Raw genomic sequence first — 23594 nt, 5'->3', positions numbered from 1 at the left:
GAGCAGAAAAAACTAAGCGTTAATAATTCTTTAATATGATTGGTTCTTTCCTTTAGTTTTTGGTTGGATCTAAGTGTAGAAACCAATCATATTGAAGAATCACTAAGCGCTAGTTTTCTCTGTTGAACGTAGTCATGTGGCTAGGGAAAACACCAATCTGAATCTATTCCGACTTGTCTTGTTGATAGATACCCTCTCCAATCATTTTATTTTATATATATGCATATATACGTACACACACGACACGCGATACACATATCTACTGTGTTTACGGTGCACGTTGGTACATATTGCGATTTACGCTCTTTAGTACTACTTTCACGGTGGTGTTGCATTGTGTTATTTTACTGTGATATTTTGACAAGCGATTGATTTAAATTGAAAAAGATTAATGGAGAATCCAGTACGAAAGAAAAAACCTCGAAAGGAAAAACCTAGTACATCCGAAAACAATGATAGTGCAACGCAAAGCAATGAAAGTATATTGGATTCCAGTACTTACCTAACCTACGATATTTTGAGAATTGTTTTTCAATATTTAAATGCCAGAGACCTAGCGAGCGCTGCGAGGGTTTGCAGGTACATATTGATGATGCGTTAATAATTCTTGCTTGATGTAATCTTAAACGCTTATATTTGATGTAAGTAGAATGATTGTAGTTCCTTTATCACATACACGCGAATGGATACAAATAAGATTTGAGTTACATTCTGTTTACAATGTTTCATGTTATGTCTTTAAATGTTTAATCATGATAAAATTATTGATATTTTACATTATTGTCTGTACTGCAAATGAAAGTACATACATTATTAGCTGAACACAACATAAAAATTTAAGCATAAAATTATTCTTTTCAGATCCTGGTTAGAAGCCGTAAATAATGAGAAATGGACTAGAGGCCCTTGTTGCTTTATACGATGTTATGAACAGTTTGTAGATATTTTAAATGTCGCAAATCTAAGAATTAAACCATCAGCCGGTTTCTTTTTTATTCCTGAAAATACACCACGCGATGTAGAAGGTATATATCTAATATTTTTTATATTCTCTTAGATTATAAATAAGTAATTAAAAAAAAGGAATAAGAAGACCTTATTAATAAGTAGCTAGTAAATATTTTATTTTAAATTATGACAAACTACTTTTTGATTATTTTAATACCATTTTAATACTATTCTTTTTATTTATTTTTTCCAAAGTCATAGAATCTGGGATTGTTAAAATCAATTTTTCGTTTTTGTTTAAGAGCACATAGAGACTTTACTACCTGGACATTGTCAGATTATAATATTATATAGTGGAGATATTATTATGGATAAAGAAATGGAAGATCCATATCCAAATATAGTATGTGCATTTTTGCCACAAATTCCAAACGTGAGAATAAAATCATTTAAAGTAGCACAACATAGTAGTATACAGAACACAGCCGAATATCGGGAGATAATGAGCACAATTGTCAATCGTGAAACATCAGTGTCAAATCACGAAACGTGTTTTATGTTATTCTGTAATTTGAAAGGTCGTACAACAGCAAAACGTTGGGCCAGAGCTATACAAAAAAGGTATAATTTATATTTTATCCAAGCAATACATATATCCAAGTAATTATTATGTCCAACTATTATATAACAATGGCTGATACTTGATAATACATATTTATTTCTTTTTGCATATATTCAGCAAAGAAAATGAAATAGTTTCTGTATGGGGTGGTGTTTTGGAAGATCTTTACGCACAACATATAGAAAATGATGATAGTTTGTACAAAAGACAAACAAGACATAGAATAATTCATAGAATGGATATACCATCTTGTGTTGCTGTCCTGATTACTGGTTCTATACAGACGTGGTCCATTGTTTTACAGAATCGTACAAAGGAGCAAGCGGAAGCAAAACTAAAGTTATTTAAGAATGAAGTCAAGTTAAAAAAACATTCCATAGGATTTATGTTCATGTGCATAGCTCGTGGAAACGAAATGTATAACGAAACTAATGTAGAATCTACAATATTTAAAAGATTATTCCCCAAAGTACCCTTAGTAGGTTGTTCTGGTTATGGCGAATTTGGAAAATCCACTATCGTTGATGAAGTAAACAAAGAAAGTAAGTAATTTTTTTTCTTAGTGAAAATATCTGTTTAACGAAAATAAGTCAATATATAGGTTTTTTTTTGTTTTAGAAAACATCGAGGAATGTAAATGTAAGAGATCGAAGTCTTGGTCTAACGAATTCTCTACTGTGTTTTTGATACTTACATATGGTTGATGTTTTGAAAAAAGACACGTATGAATGCTATGTGCTACAACATATTTTATCACTCGTGCATTACTAGATTTAGGTCTTGTATTTACCAATTTTTTTTTATTAACGAGATCTGAAAGCAATGGTGCTCCGATATTCACAGAACAAAATATGCAGTATAACGAAGCAATAAATCTGAGTATAAAGATTTGTATTTTATTTTTAGATGTAATTTGCAAATATGTGTTTTGTATGAGTCCTAAAATGATGTTACCGAAGAGTAAGGGGAAACAAGTTGTGACTTATAATAATATATTATTATATATTCGTACTATGTTTTTATTTTTTTATTCTTTCGTGTTTCTTCCCGGATAGCGAAATATGTGGAAGATGCAGCAAGACTTATAGAAATAGCAACCTTTGTCGATTTATTTGTCACTCCTATATCGTATTTAGTGCAATATGTATATCATACAGAAGATCGTAAAAATTGTTGAAAAATTGGGATTTTAGTAATATAATTTGTTTGTATGTGTATGGGTGCCTCCCATTTAGTGACACAAGTCGACATAAATATCATTGTATCTTTCTTTGCATTTCATGAGTAACAAAGACAGAATCGTACTTGTATTGACTCTTGATTACTAAATGGAAGGTACCCTATATTAATCCTTAGACTAATATTACATTCATCCGTTTTTTGTCGTACAAGCTTTTCAAGCCTGTTGATTGATTGTAGGACAAAGATGTTTTTTTTTTCAAATCTGTCCTGCAGCCAATTAACACTTTTGAAAAATTTGTCGTATGACAAATGTGATATCAGCCTTAACCTGATATTTTATATGTCGAAAAACTTTTTAAGCACGTTGATTGGCTGCAGGATAGAGAGATTCAAAAACCTCTTTGTTTTGTAGCCAATCAACAAGCTTGAAAAGCCTCGTTGAGTAAAGGTATATCCACACAAACTTGCATAGCCGCATAAACATACGCATAAAGAAAATTATCCAATTGCAGTTCTCTTTTAAAGTCGTACATAAAATGTGATTGGATAATTTTCTTTATGCATACGTTTATGCGGCTATGCAAGTTTGTGTGGATATACCTTGACACATGAAATATCAGACTATGATATGTGACATGAAATATTAATACAGAGATTTTTCACCGAATGGAAATGTGGTAAAACAGGAGGCTTTAGCATCGCCTTAACGAATTAAATTAGATACATTTTATTATTTTCCATGATTATTTTCCAAATGAAATTTAAACATTTATCTAGAAAGTTGAGGATATATGTTCGTAAATTTTTAAAGACTTTTTGAACCATTTTAAATAGACGAAAAAATGAAATGAAAGTGGAAATTTTTATGTATGTGTTTATATGTATATACATATATACATACAAAAAATTTTTGCTTTTCACATTTCTACCCTAGGAAAAAATATTACCTGAGTGATCCTTCAGTCTAGAATATACTAGACCAAAGAGTCAATCAGGTAACAAACTAGTCGCATGTGAAATATTATGTGTGTATATGTATATACATATATACATACAAAAAATTTTTGCTTTTCACATTTCTACCCTAGGAAAAAATATTACCTGAATGACTCTTCGGTCTAGAATATACTAGACCAAAGAGTCAATCAGGTAACAAACTAGTCGCATGTGAAATATTAGTGACTACGGACGAGATATCTTTCAAACCAAAGAAGATCAATGGAGAGATCATTAAAGAAAATTAAAAAAAAAAAACTTAGTACGTTTAAATACGATGCAGATGCAACGCGGAGCGATGAAAGCGTATTGAATTTTATACCATACGATATTCTTAGACTTATTTTCCAATACTTAAATGGCAAGGACCTCGCGAGCGTTGCAATGGTTTGCAGGTATGTATACATACTTAAGAAAATTTGCTTCTGCGTGAGGCGCAAATGGGATCGTACCTGGATCCATGGATTGCTAGTCCGCGGACCGATCACCGAGCCATCCGACGCCTCAATAACTCACAATAATTTACAACGCTTGTAAACATCATTAGTACTTGTTTAACTTTAACAAGTAACAAGGATGAAATGATTCCGAACACGTGAATCGGGCTGTGGTCAATCGATGATTCATGCTCGATTAAATATAATTAAAACATTAAATAAAACAAGTAACCAAACTCTTGAGAATATAAAAAAACAAAAACAATAAGGGCTTAATGAGAGTTTTTTGTTGTTAGTGCGAAAATAAAAATTGTTTATTGTTGAAAAACTATAGTATAATTAGTTACTTATAAACGTTTCGGCCTGCTTCCGGGCTATCATCAGTATGTTATAAAAAATAATTAGTAACGTTTTTGATATCTGCACAGATTTTTATCTGTTATTCGTTGCCACTGAAATTGTCAACCACACATGCCAATAGAATAAGGAGATTGAGTTGCCATTCTGTCGTCTTGCTATGAAAAAATGAGCATTTTTCAACAACATACGTTCAGACATACTGATGATGGCCCGGAAGCAGGCCGAAACGTTTATGCGTAACTATAATTATACTACAGTTTTTCAACAATAAACGATTTTTATTTTCGCACTAACAACCGCGCAAAAAATTCTCATTAAACATTTATTAATTATTTAATACAAGTAAATCGTTGTAATTTCTGTAGCATGCACTTGAATGGATTACGAACAAGATTTAACTTATAATTGTTACAAATAACGTTTTTGTTACATTTCATGTCATGTTTTTAAAATGTTCCGTGCCACGTCTACCACCGATGATACATGTTAGGCTTTCCGTTCAGGCCACCGTGTATCACTGGTAGTTAGCGCTGATATATTTATTTAATGTGCTCTAAATATTTATTTTATATTAAATAAAGGTAATAACGAGGGCTACGAGCCAATAAAAATTAATAACGTTTAATATTTAAAACTAGATTAGTAAAAAGTACAAACGTTTCGACGCCGGGTCATTCTCAATGTTAGAATAATAATGTTACAATAAATGTTGAATTCTGCTATTACAAAAACAGTGTTCTGTACGTTATAAAGTAGATTTAAAAAATGTAGATACGTATCAAGTGCTTATCATAACGTTATCTGATACTATCGATGCTACCCGTAACGGGTAACCCGATAGAGTTTCTCTGCTCTAATACAGCACATTGGCTTATAAAATTTTTGTATCCATTGCATTACTCTTTTAATTTTTGACTCACAACAGTTCGACTAAAAAAGATTGCTTTTCATAGAAGAAAAATGCGAATATCACGAGTTATCACGACCCGATTATATTGAGCGATTTCAACGTCTCACTTTTAATATCTCAATAGACCATGTATTCGTAATAAAGGAGGAAGACATAAGCACTTGATACGTATCTAGATTTTTTTTAATCTACTTTATAACGTACAGAACATTGTTTTTGTAATAGAAGAATCCGACATTTATTGTAACATTATTCTAACATTGAGAATGACCCGATCGGCGTCGAAACGTCTGTACTTTTTACTAATCTAGTTTTAAATATTAAACGTTATTAATTTTAATTGGCTCGTAGCCCTTGTTATTACCTTTATTTGATTTATTTCAATTGAGCTGTTCTATTAATTTATATTTTATTTTATATTGTTTTAAGATCTTGGTTAGAAGCTGCGAATAATGAGAAATTAACAAGAGGTCCTTGCATTATAATAAAGCCTTATAATAAATTTTATAGTTTCAAACGTTCACTCGAGAATCTGAGAATTAAATCATCAATCTGTTTTTGTTTTCTTGATAGAAGACTCTATTATAAAAAAGGTATATATGTTCAATATTTTTTATATTCACTTATATGATAAATAAGTAATTATATAAATAGGAAAACCTTATCAACAAGTAGCAAGTAAATATTTTATTTTAAATTGTGATAAACTACTTTTTGAATATATTAATATCATTTTGATACTAGTCCTTTTGTTTATTTTTCTCTGTAAGTTATAGAATAATCTGGAATTGTTAAAATCAATGTTTTGTTTGTGTTTAAGGAGCCCGTATTACACCCACTTTGCAAACTGGGGGCTATGAGACTATGTATTATGATTGTACATTTATTGTTGCTGATAAAGAGATGAGTCGGCATCCAATTTCAAACATAGCATGCATGTTTTTGCCACAAATTCCAAATGTCGGAATAAAATCGTTTCAATTGAAGTCACTTTATTGGGAAACAATCGCATATCGGGAGATGATGAATACAATTGTTAAATCTATGCCAAGTCACGAAATATCTACATGTTTTTTAATATTCTGTGATTATTTGGTCTATAGAGAAGCATTTTGGCAATTAGCCATACAAAAAAGGTATAATGTATATTTAATTCGAGCAGTAATACATATCAGAGTTTACTATTTAGAGCTGTTAAACTTTTATACAACAATTTTCAACTTGCTAACACATGTTTATTTTTTTTCATATATTTAGCATACGAAATGCAATTTTTATATGCAGTACTGTATCAGGCATTACATTCATACATAGATATGCTTGGAATAGTTGGCGCCAACTATTTATAGGACCATTTGGTATCCTGATTACTGGTTCTATACAGACGTGGTCCACGATTTTAAAAGAGGATTGTATTACAGAGGAGCGAATCGAAGCAAAACTAAAGTTATTTAAGGACGAAGTGAAATTAAAGAAACATTCTATAGGATTTATGTTCATATGCACGGCTCGCAGATATTTATATAATGCAACTAATGTAGAACCAATGATATTTAAAAGATTATTCCCCAAAGTACCTTTTATAGGTTTTAGTGTTCAGTCTAACCAGTTTAAAAAATCTATTATCGTTAGTGAAGAAAGTAAGTAGTCTTTTTCTCTCTTTCTTAATGAAAATATAATCTGATAAATATATATTTTTTTTTCATTTCAGAAAACATTAAAAAGGAATATGAATCTGAGAGATCTTACCATTCTACTTTATTTTTAATAGTTACGTATGGATAACGTTTTAAAATTCTTAAATGTAATCTATGTGAAGTGTGTTTTTACCCGTGTATTTTAGTTCTAAAATATACGAAAAATAAGGAAACAAATTGTAGCTTATGATAATATTTATATTGGCCCGTATCCAGAACGCGCTTTTATCGATAATAGGATGTAAGCATGTATTAATAAATAAAGTCAAAGTAAGATTAAATGGCCCATATTTTTTCAATAATTTAAATATTTGTTAAATTGCAAATCTTCATTTGATGAAATTATATATTCTTATTATAGTACTTATTTGTGGAATAAAAAAAAATTCAATATTAACTGTGAATGCAGTATCGAATCGATGTGCGTGTAACTACGAGCTGAGCGCACGGACTCTTCGCGATATACTACTGGCTGTTTGATCGGTTATAATTAAAAAACAATTGTGACCTCGACATTTTCCTGTCAGGATTTTTTGCTCTGTCTTATCTTTAGAATACGCTTTGTGAAAGTATTGTGGTTATGAGACACTCTGTATATTATACCTTTTTTTAATTTCTTTATCCCTTCACATTTATTACTTCTGTAGTATTTGTTTTGAATAATACAAATTGTATCGAGCAAGTGATTATCTATTCAGTGTGATTCGCATTGTTTAAAATACACGTATCAGAAAAGTAATGCAAATAATTCGCAATACTGAGTTACTTTACGATGTTTGTAAAATTATCGGTTAATTAGCCCGTTTCGACGCTGATTTTAACGTCGCCCGCGATATGCACGCACGAGATTGCACATTATTTGTTTCAGTACAAACCTGTACCCTTTTGAATGTAATTATAATCCCCCGCTTGACAGTACTTCCGCGCTTGCGATACAACATGCGAGATAAAACAAGAAAAACTAGGCCAAACGAAAGGGTACCAGCGTCTTATCATGATACCGCTAGGATTTAAAAAGGAGTCTCCGTTTTGCGGCATCAGTAATTTAGTTGCTGTGACTATTGTTCATAGTTTTAATGCGAGGTCTGCACGACTCGCAATCAATTCTTTGCTCATAACGATATTAAGTACCGCAGTAAGATGTTACCGAATCTAGTGTTGAAACAAATCTTCATTCTTGTTATATTGCGATATTCTGTTTATTCGCAACAATGGGACAGCGGTTTGCGCCAAAGATACGATGGCTACGGAGAGGATTGGATTTTTATGCCTGACGGCAATGGACAGCCTCAAGTAGCAGTGTTAAAAATCCAAGACAATGAAAGGAGAGGCGTATTAAATTCAGAAATAGCTTACATAATTTACACTCGGTATCTAATTACAAGTCCAATAAATAAATATTATTTATAACAAAATTCACACCTTAATTCTCTTTCATTATTCATTTAACCATGGTTTCCATAATATTCTTATTCTTAAGATCTAATCCGGAAAAAGGTATACGAGTGACTCTAAATGACACCTCGAATCTTGCTGGTTCCGACTTCAAACCCTCGCGAAAAACGAAATTCATAACTCACGGATGGAAGTCGAGCGCCATGAGTACCAGTCTTATCAACATGAAAGAAGGTAGCTTGTCTAATTGATTTACAAATTCAGTCTTAATTTATTAGCGAAATGGATAATTTTCTCTTTCGAGCAGCTTTTCTCACTCACGGCGATTACAACGTCATCCTTGTGGACTGGGAACCGTTGGCTGCGAGCACATTTTATTTGGGACCGATGCATAACACCGCAAGGGTCGGGACTAACGCCGCCAACTTTATAGACTTCTTAGTGAAAGAGACTGGACTGAAAACGGAAGACGTTCACTTTATCGGTATACTGTCTTGTCTAATACAATATTATTTATTTTTTATTTATAAGTCGCAATTTCATTGGCCGTTGATTTATAAGGTCATTCCCTTGGTGCACACGTGGCTGGGAATGCGGGCGGTGCGACGACTTCCGGGAAATTGAGCAGAGTAACAGGTTTGGATCCAGCATTGCCGGGATTCCACATACTCGCCTCCGAGAAAACTCGCTTGGATCCCACAGATGCAGTATTCGTCGACGTCATACATTCCTGTGGCGGTGTGTTAGGCTTTCTTCAACCGCTTGGAAAAGCAGATTTTTATCCAAACGCTGGTACAGCGATTCAGCCCGGATGCTGCTGCGTTCCTGAAATAATGGGTAAAGTATTTCCATCGTTAGCGCAGATATTTGTAACAGAAATATCCTATTCTTTCAATTTATTTTAGAGGCTTGCAGTCATGGGCGGTCATATGCATACTTTACGGAAAGTATAAATTCGAAAACAGGACTACTGGCTAAGAAATGCGACAACTGGGACTCATACTTAAGCGGCAAATGTGACAATTCGCAAGTAGTACTCATGGGAGAACATGTTGAACATACCGCCGAGGGTCTATATTTTCTTAAAACGAGATCAGATCCGCCTTATGCGCATGTATCAGAAGTAACCAACAATAATGTATCTAAATGAAAATTATATACAATCATATTCTTTCAAGATACATATTTCGAAATAATTCCTGTTACCTTGGATTCCATTTGTTGATAATAGCGAGAAAAGCAAATATAAAATATCTGGCTTTAATAAATAGTAATTACATTATTATACACATAATTGAGGTATAATAAACATAGCGACGAACCAACCATTTCTAAATATTATAATCTTCTACCTTGCCTCAAAGAAGCTCATAAAAATCTTATGCATTAATATGGTGTCACTTGGGCACCTGTGTTATTTCAGGATAATTAAAAAATGTACAACACCAACAAACGCGGAAATGACTTGACATTTAAATCGGTTTGTAAAGCAAAGTTGTAACATATTTTTTGCGATAACGATGTGTGGCTGATAGGACCATCACGCTGTCTTTAATGCTCAAAGCGTAAAGATGGTTCAGCATAACATGATTTGGTTCAGGTAGAAGAGTAGGCTCACACTGGAAAAAAAAATATATGATGGCAGAAGAAGTCTCATTTAATTTTCGCGTCGAAATATATATTATATATTTATTATTTAACTTACGGATAATGGCGTGTCCTTGTTAAGGATAACTTGTAGCAGATGTGGCGGCAAGATAGGTGGCCCAGTTATTTTCTCCCAAGGTTTGTGCGGTGGTATTTCTTGACCATACTCCATTTGAGTGCTACTGGTAACACCTTCGCTGTCTTTTGCCAGAGCTTGAAATACTTCAAAGTCAGACTTCCTTACAGAAACTAAATTGTTCTTGGAACCCATGCCGTTGTCTACAATTTTCTATAACATTAAAACAATAATCTCTAAATTTAATATGCAACACATAATATACGAAGTACAGATACATTGTAAATAATGTACATAAAGCTGTTAAAAGAAATGTAACACTCACCAGTCCAGGATCATGTCTCCATTCTCCATCAACGAAAAATTTATACTGATGTTCTCCTTCTGGTAGATCAATTATCGTGACAAAATCTCCATGGCTCTTTACCATTGGTAATGTTTTCCATCCAGTGAATGTCCCGCTAATATATACCTGCTTTCCACCTCCTTCCCACTTGAAAACAGTTGGTAGCACCTTATTGTCTGCAACTTTTGTACCCTCAGATACTGTGTTAGATCTTGGACGTTGCGATCCAAAGTCTTCTCCATCCTGTTGGCCGGTCTATTCATAGCCAAATAAAATAACAAGTAATATGAATATAACATATATGTAAAACATATTTTTACATGTATATAAATATTATTTTGATATCTCTCAACATTACTTTTGCAAAGTATGACTCTTCTTCTTCGTGGGAGGACTGAAATACAAGCTTCTGGCTAGGTTTTTTGTCGAAAACGAACGCCTGGCCTTCCTTTCCTGGAGAGGGTGGAGGATGATCTTTGCTATGTCGCTCTCTATTTGCTGTAGTGCCGTGATGATGACCGACAGGCTGATTGCTTCCCGCATTACCCATTATTGCATTTAAGTTCTTCACAAGTGCAAAAAGATACGATATTAAAAAAAAAAACAAACAATTTTTAAGTAAATTAGCAAGTAAATTAATTATTACGCAGTAATATAAATATGATGACTATTTCATAGGTTAACATGAGATTATTTAACATCATTATCCTTTTTAAGAAACAATAAAAGATGATTGTAATAAAACAGTTTAAAAGTTCGAATATTATTTATTTCGGTCCATGTAAAATTCGTTACGTGCAACGATGTTATTTCACTTGTTTGCAATAATCTCACCTGATGCTCCAATATACATCAACGACGAATCGAGAATGTAAACATTCACTGGTGACGTTAAAGCTAGGTCGGTCCTTCGATCTCGAAAAGATTCCAATGTGATTCTATTCTGAATTTCTTACCGATGATGTTTAGATCGTTTGTGAGAAACGAGGATTACAACATTTTTATCGTAGATATGTATACAACACGCCTATCATGTCACAAGACTTTTTATCACTTAAAATATAGTTACTCAATATATCGACAATAAGATACTGCAGAAATTCGCATTACCGAAAGCATCAGGTAATGATATCGTAAGTCGATAAAATTGGTAATTTCAGCTAATTTTACCACGTAATCTCTCGATAATGTAATCAGTTGGTGATAGAAAATCAATTTATAATCAATTGCGAAGCGGAACAAAATCTGACAAGTTTATCGTTTGGAAAAGGTACATCAGCACGAAATTTATTCGCACTTATATAATATACAAAATATTCCATATATTGGCGCAATAAAATAACTGTTTCCAATTGCTTTCCATTTATATATCAAAACTCAGATAGTTTTTATTTGTGACGTCAAAATTCAGTTAAATGCACATTCCTTTTCATTCTAACAAATCAACCTATACAGTCTATAATACATAAGATCGAGATCGTGTGCTTTACTGATTGTGAGTCTTGTTAATTCAAATTAAAACTTATGTTGTTACATGCGACAATTTTGTCACCAAAGTAAGCAATTAAATAGTGCCATCATTATCTGAGTATAAAATACTCACACAATTTTAGACTCGTAAATTTGACTCGTATCACATGTGTGAAAATAAAAAGCAACTATTGAGAGCAAGGAGTATCAAATCGTTATTTATAATATTAAGATTTCGCGCGCGCATGCGCAGTCGCCATGACAGTTTCGCGCCGCGGCGATCGTGTCGCGTCGCGCTCTTCGCGATTTTCTCGTTTTCCGCATCGCCGAGTGTGAGTTTCGCGTCCGTACAGTGCCGGAAATACCAAACGAACTGTCGCGCGATCGTACGTCATATTCGTTCGACAATCGCGGTCGAGCCTCGCCATGAAACGGCATCAACAAGCTGCCGGTCAAACTTTTCGCGAGCAAGACTTATCGCGAACGACAAACGTATCGTGAATGCGCATGCGCGGCCATAACAGTTTTCACGCCGCGTCGCAATAATTCGTAATCGGCGCGAGAAGTGCTCCCGTGTCTTTTCCTCGTCGTGAATTACGCGTTTGAATGAACGTCGAGCTTGTAAATAAAGAGCTAAGTAACAGAAAGGTGAAGTACTAACCGATCGTAGCGTGACGTTTTAATTCGCGTACGCGATTGCGGTTACCACGTCGCGTCGTTCTAGTTATGTAGCGCTGAACAAAATGTCGAGAGAGTGCCGAAGTATCGGGCGACTGTCATATTCGTGTAATTGCGATCGTATGTGTCGTACCGATGCGTGCCGTTTTTGTGATCGCGGGTGAGTGCTTATTTTCGTGACTTTGAAAGGATAGACTGGAATCTAGCTTTGGTACGATTTAGTTTTGCGTCGCCATAAATAATGTAAATATATATTCTCGATTCGTCATGACGTTATATCCGAGTATCGGGTAAGATTGTTACAAACAAGCGAATAACGTTTTTTGAAGTAGACGGTCTACCTGACTGTCTTTTCTAGGAAATTTATTTAATATTATTACTGGATAATATATTAATCACTTTTTTTTATTTTGAGTATTTATTAAAAGTATTACTGACAGTACTTTTGATAGATAATAGATATAAAATTTACTACTAGCGAATTAATCACTTATTTTAAAAGTACTGTTAACAATATATTAATATAATTAAAAAATAATTTATGTAATAAATACTTTATTATATAACAAATAATTAAAATTAGTGATTAATTGGCAGGTACTAATATCGAATTTCTATAAAAGGCGTTCCACTTGGCGCAACGTTCATAGAATTAATTTTTTATCCTTGTTGTTTATTAAACAAGGACAAGTGACGCTCGCGAGCGTTGTGAGTGCTAAATGAATTGTATCCTTGGTATTACAAACTTATTGAAGTACTTATTTTTGATTGATCAATTAGTAAAAATTCTTTCTTTCGATCGGTCAATTAAATGCTTTGCAGTATTTGTAGCATTAAGTGGACTGCATCCGTAATGAGTTTTACGTCGATTAAATTAAGTGAATAGCTCGATCTTCAAACTTATTCAATATTATTGTTTTTTAGCACGATGACTGGAAAATACGAGCGGCAAGAGCGACTACAACGCAGCGACGCCAGCGACTGGTGAGTACAAACTTATTTTACGTATAATTATATAATTAATTGTTTATTCATGTGTTTTACAACGCGATCACGTCTGGTTTTTTTTTTAGACGTAAGGACGTTACATAGAAGATTAAATATTAAAAAATTGTCTACATCACATTGGTGTACTTGGCAAGTGAGTCGCCATTGCGGCGCCAGGTCGCAGCACAGTTAGTATTTTCGCGTGCACGGTAAAAATTAATTTACTGACGGGAACTGACAAATTTGGAATGATCGTTCGTTCGCTTGTTCGTTTCGAAAAATTATTTGCAAACTGTTGTCTTGCATTCGCGACGAATTTAATTGAATCGAATTTAACCTCGCTTTTTCCACGTTTCCCTATAAAGTTATCGAAATCCGTTTTTCAGCGTGAGGAATGTTGTTTATGGTAAAGTTACCAGTAGATGTATCGGCCGCGTCGTGCTCTTCTTCGTCGCATATTTTTATTTTTTTCCCGCTTCGCTTCTCTCTCTCCTTCCTCTTCGTTCAATTTTATTTCTTCCCCTTACCCTACCTCCCCCCTTCTCTCTCTCTGTCTCTCGTCAATTTTTTCGCCCGTTTCCTGCGCGAATTTATTATTTATAAAGGCGAAAGCACACCCCGGGCATGTTTCGTCCTTCGTAGCTGGCGGCTATACGCGAGAGCGGTTATATCTCGTGGCTCGTGTTACTCGCTCCACGCGGCCGCGAGGTCGATCCGGAGGGGTGGACCGCGGCTTTTTACGTGCCCCCGTGTATTAAATATCCTGCAATAACAGTAATTACGGTTACGGTGCTTTGCGAAATTGCGCGGCTACTTCACCGCGGCCGCCTGCGCGGCCTGCGGCCGGGCCCGCGAACGCGAATGTGATCTTCTTATGGGCGGCGGATATCACGTGGACAGTGTACGCCGATTCCGGAGCGAATCGAGCACTCGATCCCCGAACCTCGAGTAACCGCAACCTGCTCATTTATCCTTTCCCCTTCGATGGTAGTAATCGCGAAAGGAATAGACGTGACGCGCGAAAGTATCCCCCGCGTGCCCGCCTCTCCGATGTAATTACCTTTAAATGCACGGTGTTACATTTTAAATTAGGAGATCCGTCCAAGTTGTAGAGCTGCTTTTATGTGGAGAACGCGCATACCGAATCGTAATTAAATTGCTATTATAGATCATATAAATCATATTAAATTATGTCTCTGCGGTAGAGATATGCGAATAATTTGGATTTGAATCAAATTGAATCGAATCGTAGTGAATTCGTTTTCGAATCCGAGAGATCGAAATCGAATAAGTTCGAAATTTCGAATCGTTGCACTGAAAAAAAAAAAAAAATATTTGGTTGAAAATGGACAAACCAGAAAATTCTGATTGTATCATTCAGAATTCCGATTATCTCAAGTAGAATTTTTAGTAGATTTAACCAGAAAATTTTAGTTTATCTCTACTAAAGTTAAATCTACTAAAAAATTTGCTGGTTAAATCTACTAAAAATTCTACTTGAGATAATCGGAATTCTGAATGATACAATCAGAATTTTCTGGTTTGTCCATTTTCAACCAAACATTTTTTTTAGTATAGTGGTTCGATTTCGAATGAATCGTTTATTAATCGTTTATTTACTTTATTTATATATGACTCTCGTAAATAAAAAATTCTTTATTTTCTCGTTTATTTAAAAAGTCTGATTATTGAAGATACTTTATTATTTTTAAAATAGTTTTTAATGTAAATCCAGGAAAATTTGATTTAAATTAGATTTGTTTTCGAATCAGAAAGATTCGATTCAACGTAAGAATTTTAAATTCGATTCGATTTGATCTCACAAATGTTTAACTCGCACACCTCTACCTCGCGACTTATAAAAGCATTATATTATCGTGTTGATATTTTTTTTATTTGATTATTTGAAAAGTAAAAAAAGGTTTGATTCCATTGACAACGTGATAGACGCTTTCTGTCCAGTGACGATAAGTCACTAACGTTTCACTTATCGAGATAGTATGAATTTCATTTAGCACAGCATGCGGTGTATGTTGATTATTAAATGTATTCCTTATTTAATGATGCTGATTAGATTAGTGTAAAAGGTTCGGATGATATCTAAAGTGGGAACATCTGTTCATGGTTTCTGGCAATTGCGTGTTCGTCATATTACGTATGCTTTGCACGATTAATTCTTATCTCGATTCTCGATAGACGTATTTACTTAAAGAACTCGGATTATATATAGAATTACGTTAAAAACAGTAATTACGCACCATTAATTTTATCAAGAGACATTTATTTCAAGAGTGAGTAGTGAAGTCTAAATTAAAAAAATAATTTTATGTTATATTTACGTATGTGTGTGTGTGTTGTATCGATCATATTAAATTCTATATGATTTTATATTCCGGGATAGGCTTCGTAGAGACATTATATTGCTTCGCCTTTTGCACGTATCTTTTTTTTTTGCATTAAAGCTAATATCTTTATACGTATATTATTCATTTATTGATCGAATTAAAAAGTTATTATCGTTGCAAGAGCTGCAAGACATCTTGAAAATTAAATTGACTTTTATTCACTTTCAACGTATTTTAATTGCGCATTATAAAATCGATCGACTTTGCCATGTATCAACTGACGGAAGAACGTAAATTCGTGACGGGTCCCGAAAGTCGTCTAGGCCAGATGTCGAGCGTTCAAGATAAAAAAATACCAAAGCGTATTCGAAGAGAGAGAGAGAGAGAAAAAAAGGAGGACCAAGACGGAAGGGTGGCGGGGGAAAAAGGATCGGCGAGAGGCGGTGTGTGCATGCGCTTAATCGATAATCACCGGCAAGTGGTTTCGTCCGAAAAGGGTGCGGTGGATACATCTGCGAGGTATCATCAGCGTCGCGTACAAAAGACCGATCCATCATCGGGCCGACAATCCAAATTCAAAATTGGTCGGCCACAGTTCCCAGCGACTGCGAGTGCAATTACAATGGAGATTAAGAACAATCCAAACAACTTCTGCGTTGAAGTAACCGTGGCGATTCCGAGACACGCCGAGTGAGAAACCATCCATAAAAGACTTGATCGTAGCGGTCCTTGTTTCGCGGGTTATTTTACTCGTTTATTTCATTTTTATTTGTTTATTTCGCGATGTCGTAGAGGGGACATTGTATAACGCGGTTGTAGCGTGCGGCGGGAATGCGTCGTGTTGTAATCTCGCGTTATATTGCTACAGTGGCGCACGCGATTTTCTGCTTACGCGCCCGGTTACTGAAATATCAATGTGAGGCTGTTCATTGAACGCGCGGTATGACAGATTGTCCGCTCCCGATAGAAGAGTAGCCTTCGCGGTTTCAGTGTAATAATAGGTATAACGTCAACGTCGCGTTTCAACATCTCGTTAAGTTTTTTGGATTAATAAAGCTCTCTGCGGCTAAGAACCGCAGTGGGGCTTTCCTTCTCCTCCTCTCCGCGTATTATTATAATTACGACCGATTTGAAAATTTTATTGCGCTTTAATAATTCAATCGCGAGCAGCAACGGGGTAAATATTAGTATCTTAAAAACTTTCGGATATAGTCGGTTTCTTAAACGCCCGCATTATTACGTAATGGCGCATGAAATATGAAATAGAAACGAGCGCCGACTGTCTCGTTTCTGAAAAGGCGAGGCAGGTCTGGATAATCGTAATAATATGGAAATAATGTAAAATTGATAATATTTTTCATTATCTTCCGGTACTTAATATTACATAGCGAAGCTTGAGACTTTTATCAGCGTATTTTTCTTTAAATTATTTTCAAACAGCAAAAAGAAGATGAGAATTGTTTCTTTTTTATTGTATGGCGAAAATCAAGCGAAGGTGCAAAAGTGATGCGGAGTAAATGCCGAGCGAGAGAGAAAGAGAGGAGAGAGAGAGAGAGAGAGAGAGAAAGAAAAGAAAAGAGAGAGGTGGGAAAGGATTACGGTGCGTCAACGGCGATGACTGAACGGGCCGTAATCGCTGTGCCGATCTAATATTTCGAATAGTTCGCATTTACAATGGGCTTTATTGGCGGGAAAACTGAGGGGGTATTTTGAGCAGGCGGGACATCCATCACGGGGTGTCAACGCGATTGTCTTCCGCGGCGTTTGCCACGGGAAAGTATTGACATCGGGCTTGCGCGCAACCGCCGAAATACCGGTCGCGCTCATCGTCGTTCGGAAATGAATAAATGTCGTTAAAGTAATTAAAATCGGGTGCCGGTTGTCCCGCGATCTCGAATAATGACCAAGTTCCCCCGATGCGGCGATATCGATTCGCGCGACGCTCGTCCCGCCGAGGATGACGCGTCAGGAAACGCGATGGACAGTATTACTTCAGCCAACGAATTTATCCGGACGACACGGCGCCCGGCTTCGCCATTGTGTCGTATTTAAATGAGCTTTCTAATGTATTTAGCTTGAATACCGCGTGTGGCGAAAACTACTACCCCGTGTGTCGCAGAGCCGCATTTTGCCACCGCTGCCGTCAATATCAACAAGAAGATCGTTTTCGGCATTCAACTTTTTCGTGAAAAAAGAAAAACAAATGAGATAAATAAATAAATGGTAAATTCATTTCGCTCTACTCTCTCTAGTCAACATAAAAATAGAAATCTAATAGTAAAGCCCGAGGTATATTCATTTTCGTCGTTGATATGTATGTTTCTTCCGACAATCTTTTTTTTTTCCTTATTAGTGAATTTCTAAAGAATTGGAGAGAAATTTGGACAAGTGTTCCTATGATATACTATGTCTTATGCAGAAGATAACGTGTACGCGAGCATGCGCGCCGCAATTTGTGTATCTATCGCAATGTGTATCTATCGCGTCTGAATGTTCTAAAATAATAACGAGAAATTGCGAGCCGCGAGTATAGCTGCGTTTGCAGGGGATGCCGACGTATAATCGAGGCGCACCCTCTCTCCCGGCTATCTGTTTTATTTATCCGATAACACGCCATTATGGGCGAATCGTGAATGCGGCTGTGCCGGTAACGATTGGCTATTTATAATAACACGTGGCATACGGGTAATTAGTTGCGCGCAAGCCACAGTGAAAAACCGAACGCGGGTATCGGTATCGAGAAAAATTACCGTCGTTTTTCATCGCGCCTTTGTCTACTTTATTTGGACTTTCATCACCTTTTTTTTCCCTCCCACCAACTTGTCTGGTCGAGAAACACTTTCGATCGCGGTTCCGTGCATATTCTAGTCTGCCGGTGCAATTAAATTTCGCATTGCACTCTTGACGATTTTATCCACGATTGATTTTTTAATCTTAACTACATGAGGGGCTTGCAAATAGGCCACTACTTATATAGCGCGTCAGATGAAGCGATCATAAAAAAAGATGGGCATCTTCAATAACTCACATATAATCTCATCGTGTTCCTATTCGATACTTTCAGTGTGAAAGAATATTGTCATTGTTAAAAAAAAAAATTCATAAAGTTACGCTAATTAATATTTATGTTTACTTTTGTCGAATGAAGCTAGAAATAGTATCATATCTCAGTACATACAGAAAGAGCGATTTTTTATCGAAGTATTCAAAAATTTGGCTAAATATAGATCTGAGAATAATTTTGTGTTGAATCATAAAAATAATTATGTAAGACATTCAAGCATGCTGCAAAAAATTTTGACATTCTCTCAATCAGTTTAAGCGTCTAATGCCCGTTTCCACCAATGTAGATTAACTTTAATCTTGGTTCAACTTACTCTTCGTCTTTTTCTAATTCTAAAGATTAGAAAAAGACGAAGAGTAAGTAGAACCGAGATTAAAGTTAATCTACGTTGGTGGAAATGGGCATTAAATGATTATATTGATAGTTTGACAAAATTATTTTTGAATTTGTATCTTGTTAAATATTTTAATAAAATCGTCTTTTCCGTGTTTTATTTCTCAAATAATATTATGTGTCACGTTTCGATACATCAAAATTAGAAAGTGACTTTGAAGCCATCAACGATGAAAAAGAAATTAAGAGACCGCTTCTGTTTAATTCGGACGGCTATTCGATCAGAGAAGATTATGCCGGGATTTCATAGGCTAGGGAGGCAGAGATATGGTAGCTCGGATAAAGGAGGGGCAGGAGAGGCAGGGTGGCTGGAAAGTCTTGTCCATTGTGCCGGACCTGTACAATGCTTATCGACGGTGATTGCTTCATTGCGGACTAGAACGGGGATGCTGGATGTAAGGGCGTGATGCATACACCGACGCAGCTCGGCGTTATCGGGTTATCGGCCGTAATGCACACGCACGCCGACCACCTTTCTACTGGGTTAACATTTCAATCTGGAAAATGTAAACCATCCGACCCACCCTCCGCTTCGCTCGCTCGCTCGTTCGATCTTCCTCTCTCTCTCTCTCTCTCTCTCTCTCTCCATCCCCCCTTTCTATATATATATCTCGCACTCTGTCTCTCTTGGCCGACACTCGCTCGTTTGCATATCGCCCGCTTGTTGTTCTTGCCCGGCGAACGGACAAATTTGACTACGGCGACTACCGATTGATTCTGCGATTGTGATTCCAATAGCCGCGTATGCCAATGCAAAATTAAAACGGTAGAATTGGCATTCGCGCACGATATTCCAACGTGAGAGCTTCGTAACGATCGATATTCATTTGCCACGAGAGTTATCCAACGATGAAATGCGTACCGATAAGAGAGAAAGAGAGAGAAAGGGAGAGAGTGAGAGAGGGAGAAAATACGGTGAATGCGGTATGGCGTGAACATGGAAAAGAGCAATCGGGCCTGTTCTCGGTGCAGTCCTCCCGACGCGAGTCTACTCAGCTGCGTCTAGATGTGCTTGTGTATTCTCTAAGCGAGATGAGCAAAAATCCGTCCGTGCGCGCTTCTCCTTTTTTTTTTCCACTCGCCTTTCGCTCGTAACGGCGGCGAAACCACCCTCCACCCTCCCTTTCTCCATATAGGCGTGTAACGACGATGCGCAAACAATGACGAGGGTTACGTAACAGCTATGCACGATGCAAACACACCGTGTTGCGCTAAGCGCGTATCTGTAGCGGGGTGGGCAACGAGCGGTAACAGGGACTACGGTGGCGACGGCGGCGACGTCCAGGACGAACAATGCGTATCACACGGTGGCCTGTCTGAAAATGCCTGACGCTCGTTCCCCGTCGTGCCAAACCTCGCGCCAAACGCGAGCAAGAGGCGCGATATCGGTGTGCTTTCGAAAAATAGACAGGGTTGGAGGGAAAGAGATAGTGTGAGGCAGGGAGCAAAGAAGCGGTATGCGTCATATCGAGCGTAATATCTGAAATAAATTTCCAATAATCGAGAGTTTGAAACTCTCTAAAGAATAGATTAGGAGAACTCGTCGCTACTAAATTTCTCGCGCGTCATTATTTTAGCTTGATGTTTCATTTATTTAAATTGACCTACCGATGGTGAAGTTTTCTGCACTGAAAGAAAATGATGTATAACAACATTTCAATTAAAAATAATCTTGTCGATTCACACACAATTATAGTATTAACAAAACAAATAAATTTTTATTAAATCCAGAGCACGTATTTTTTTCACACAGTATAGGATGTACAATATAATACATATTAGATAAAGTATATAATATAATTAAATAATTAGATAAAGTTAATGCTTATATTATTATTGTTAATTATTATTAATATTTTAATTATTATTAATATTTTAATTATTATTAATACGAATGTATTTACGTTGAATTCGTTTTGAGATTTAATATTTTGATAACGTTCGTGTTTTCAAAATGCATAGTAATTACGCGAATTTTTCTGATAGCCGAGCCAGTCAAGTTTCTTAACGATTCAGGTCGTCAATGTAAGATTAATTTTAATCTTAGTTTAACTTACTGTTTTTATCTTTTTCTAATTCTTAGAATTAGAAAAAGATAAGGAGTAAATTGAACCAAGATTAAAATTAATCTTACATTTATGGTGGAACCGGACTTCAGTGGAGCATTGCCGCACAGTTTTAATTATAGCTTACCGATTGATAACGCTTTTCGAAATATACAATATAATGAGATACATAAAATATCGATTAAAATCTGTGTGTTCTTGTAGTTACGATTAATACAAATGTGTTTACATTAAATCCTTCTTGAAATTTAATACTTTGGTAACGCTCGTATTTTCAAAGTGCATAACGACTGCGTGAATCTTTTCGGTGGTAGTCGAGCGAAATTAGCCAGTCTAGTTTCTTAACGATTCAGTGGAGCACCGCCGTACACAGTCTGTAGACTTACGGAATTTCATTGGTGACCGCAGAACAAGAGGAGGCGGTGATCGCGCTTCCACGAGCGAATGCATCGAGGTATAGGTACGATGACGGGATTGTCCTTCATTACGCACGAAGGAAAGTGCAGTCATCGGCGCGCATACCCGTAGGTATGCACACACAGAGGCATTAGCTCCCCCAAAGCCCAGCCGGTATTAATTCCACTAATTGGACGTGGTTTGGGTCGCGGCAAACATCGGTCCCCTGCCGATCGCCCCCGACTTGTCCGGACAACGCGCATCGATCTCATGATCGATCATCCTCTCGCAAGACAAAGGACGATTCTTATTCCATTCTGAACGAGTTGTTGCTCGAGCCTAGCATTACCCCTCAACAGACAGGGTTCATGTACAATTTATCATATCCGCGGTGGTTTCGAAGTTACAGGAATATCAGTTTGCAAACTTGTCTGACATAAATCTTTTTTCGGATTATATATTAGCATAGTCAGTAGTGAATTTATTTGACCGTTATTAGATCGTTGTACGCGGCTATGTGAGCAATTATGATAAATAGGTTGTAATACACATAACTACATTTTTCGAAACTAAATGCTCCACTTTTTTGCAATGCATTCAGAGAAACAAATGATTGCAACGATTCCATAATTTAACTATAATTTATCATTTTCGGTGTCAACTATATATTTTTTTAACTATATCTAAATATAATTATTATCACTAACATTATAGCAATAATAATTACAAAAATAGGTCTCTTATTATAATTATTAAAAAAAAATATATTCTATATTTCTTTTTTCGTCATCATAATTATTTTAAAAAGATATTCTAATATTTATCTTTCGTTTCCTATCAGCACAATTTTTATTGCTCCATGCATTGAGAGAAAACATGTTTTAATATTAAAAAATAAGCTGTTAATACCCATCGAATAAATAATTTTCTTAACTAAAATATTTTATATCGAGATATTTATTTTTACAATGTATTTATTCATAATTATTTTACCAAGCAATTATAACCATGAATACCAAACACTTTTCTCTCAATGTGTGTTACGATTTTCGTAAATGTCGAATCTCAATTATCTGAGGTGACATATGATTGTTGAGAATGGACTTTACATTGGCACGGAGACTAGATTTGCAAATGAAGAGCGATCATTCTTTTCGCTTATGCTCAATGAAGAATAGGCCTTCAGAGGGTTTCGTTTTGTTTGGGAATCTATAAGACGACGAGATCAGCTGTTTCGAGTAAACGTACATCTATGGACCGTGGAATCTGTATGCGAGCATGAATACGGCCGTGTGTACGAGTGCGTATGGTTGTACGGACGTGTCGGTATAAACACACACGATAATACTCGCATCGCGAAGGGTCTCCCTAGCGAATCTGGGTCACCGGGCCGATGAGGGGTTGACCGGCCAAAAGAGAGGAGAGAACGCTAGACTCTTCTCCCCCTCTCCCCCCCTCCTCTTAGTAGCTACGAAGCGTCTATGACAAGATAATCGGAGACCGGCTTCGGATCTTTCCTGCTGTATATTTTTTTGCACTCTCATGCATGAACGGAGTCATAAACAAGCTTAAGATACGG

The 23594-nt window shown here is 36.0% G+C and overlaps 5 protein-coding genes across 7 annotated transcripts in view; 4 read left to right on the top strand and 1 right to left on the bottom strand.

Moving 5' to 3' along the window:
* Positions 1-268: 268 nt before the first annotated feature.
* Positions 269-2534, top strand: LOC108760245 (F-box only protein 22-like). Its single transcript, XM_018506066.1, has 5 exons — positions 269-579; positions 862-1025; positions 1251-1569; positions 1688-2112; positions 2189-2534. Exons 1-5 carry the CDS (start codon positions 392-394, stop codon positions 2272-2274), a joined length of 1182 nt encoding a protein of 393 aa, XP_018361568.1. The 5' UTR covers positions 269-391; the 3' UTR covers positions 2275-2534.
* Positions 2535-3946: 1412 nt separating this feature from the next.
* Positions 3947-7176, top strand: LOC108760153 (uncharacterized). Its single transcript, XM_018505958.1, has 5 exons — positions 3947-4143; positions 5885-6048; positions 6110-6133; positions 6276-6591; positions 7167-7176. The coding sequence occupies exons 1-5, from the start codon at positions 3971-3973 to the stop codon at positions 7174-7176; spliced, it is 687 nt and encodes a 228-aa protein (XP_018361460.1). The 5' UTR covers positions 3947-3970.
* A 487-nt stretch (positions 7177-7663) lies between these two features.
* LOC108760444 (pancreatic triacylglycerol lipase) lies at positions 7664-9707 on the top strand. 2 transcript variants are annotated; one of them, XM_018506430.1, is made up of 6 exons: positions 7664-8029; positions 8373-8522; positions 8633-8781; positions 8855-9031; positions 9109-9384; positions 9453-9707. In XM_018506430.1, exons 2-6 carry the CDS (start codon positions 8419-8421, stop codon positions 9695-9697), a joined length of 951 nt encoding a protein of 316 aa, XP_018361932.1. In that variant the 5' UTR covers positions 7664-8029; positions 8373-8418; the 3' UTR covers positions 9698-9707. The 2 variants fall into 2 exon arrangements, with proteins under 2 accessions (XP_018361932.1, XP_018361931.1); XM_018506429.1 differs by lacking the exon at positions 7664-8029 and having other exon boundaries at positions 8181-8522.
* Positions 9708-9798: 91 nt separating this feature from the next.
* alc (5'-AMP-activated protein kinase subunit beta-1) lies at positions 9799-11658 on the bottom strand. Its single transcript, XM_018506431.1, has 5 exons — positions 11451-11658; positions 10975-11181; positions 10596-10871; positions 10253-10483; positions 9799-10166 (listed from the first exon to the last, which is right to left on the bottom strand). The coding sequence occupies exons 2-5, from the start codon at positions 11164-11166 to the stop codon at positions 10020-10022; spliced, it is 846 nt and encodes a 281-aa protein (XP_018361933.1). The 5' UTR covers positions 11167-11181; positions 11451-11658; the 3' UTR covers positions 9799-10019.
* Positions 11659-13023: 1365 nt separating this feature from the next.
* The window catches only part of dac (dachshund family transcription factor), a 207586-nt gene continuing 197015 nt past the window's right edge, over positions 13024-23594 (top strand). For both annotated transcript variants that reach the window (XM_018506307.1, XM_018506306.1), the window contains exons 1-2: positions 13024-13054; positions 13689-13748. In XM_018506307.1, coding sequence (XP_018361809.1) covers positions 13032-13054; positions 13689-13748 — 83 coding nt within the window. In that variant the 5' untranslated portion in view covers positions 13024-13031. The remainder of the gene's footprint in view (positions 13055-13688; positions 13749-23594) is intronic.

The sequence above is a fragment of the Trachymyrmex cornetzi genome, unplaced genomic scaffold (assembly GCF_001594075.2).
Source record: "Trachymyrmex cornetzi isolate Tcor2-1 unplaced genomic scaffold, Tcor1.1 scaffold223, whole genome shotgun sequence".
Lineage (NCBI taxonomy): Eukaryota > Metazoa > Arthropoda > Insecta > Hymenoptera > Formicidae > Trachymyrmex > Trachymyrmex cornetzi.
Note: the sequence above shows the minus strand (reverse complement) of the source record. Positions and strands in the feature narration are given on the sequence as shown.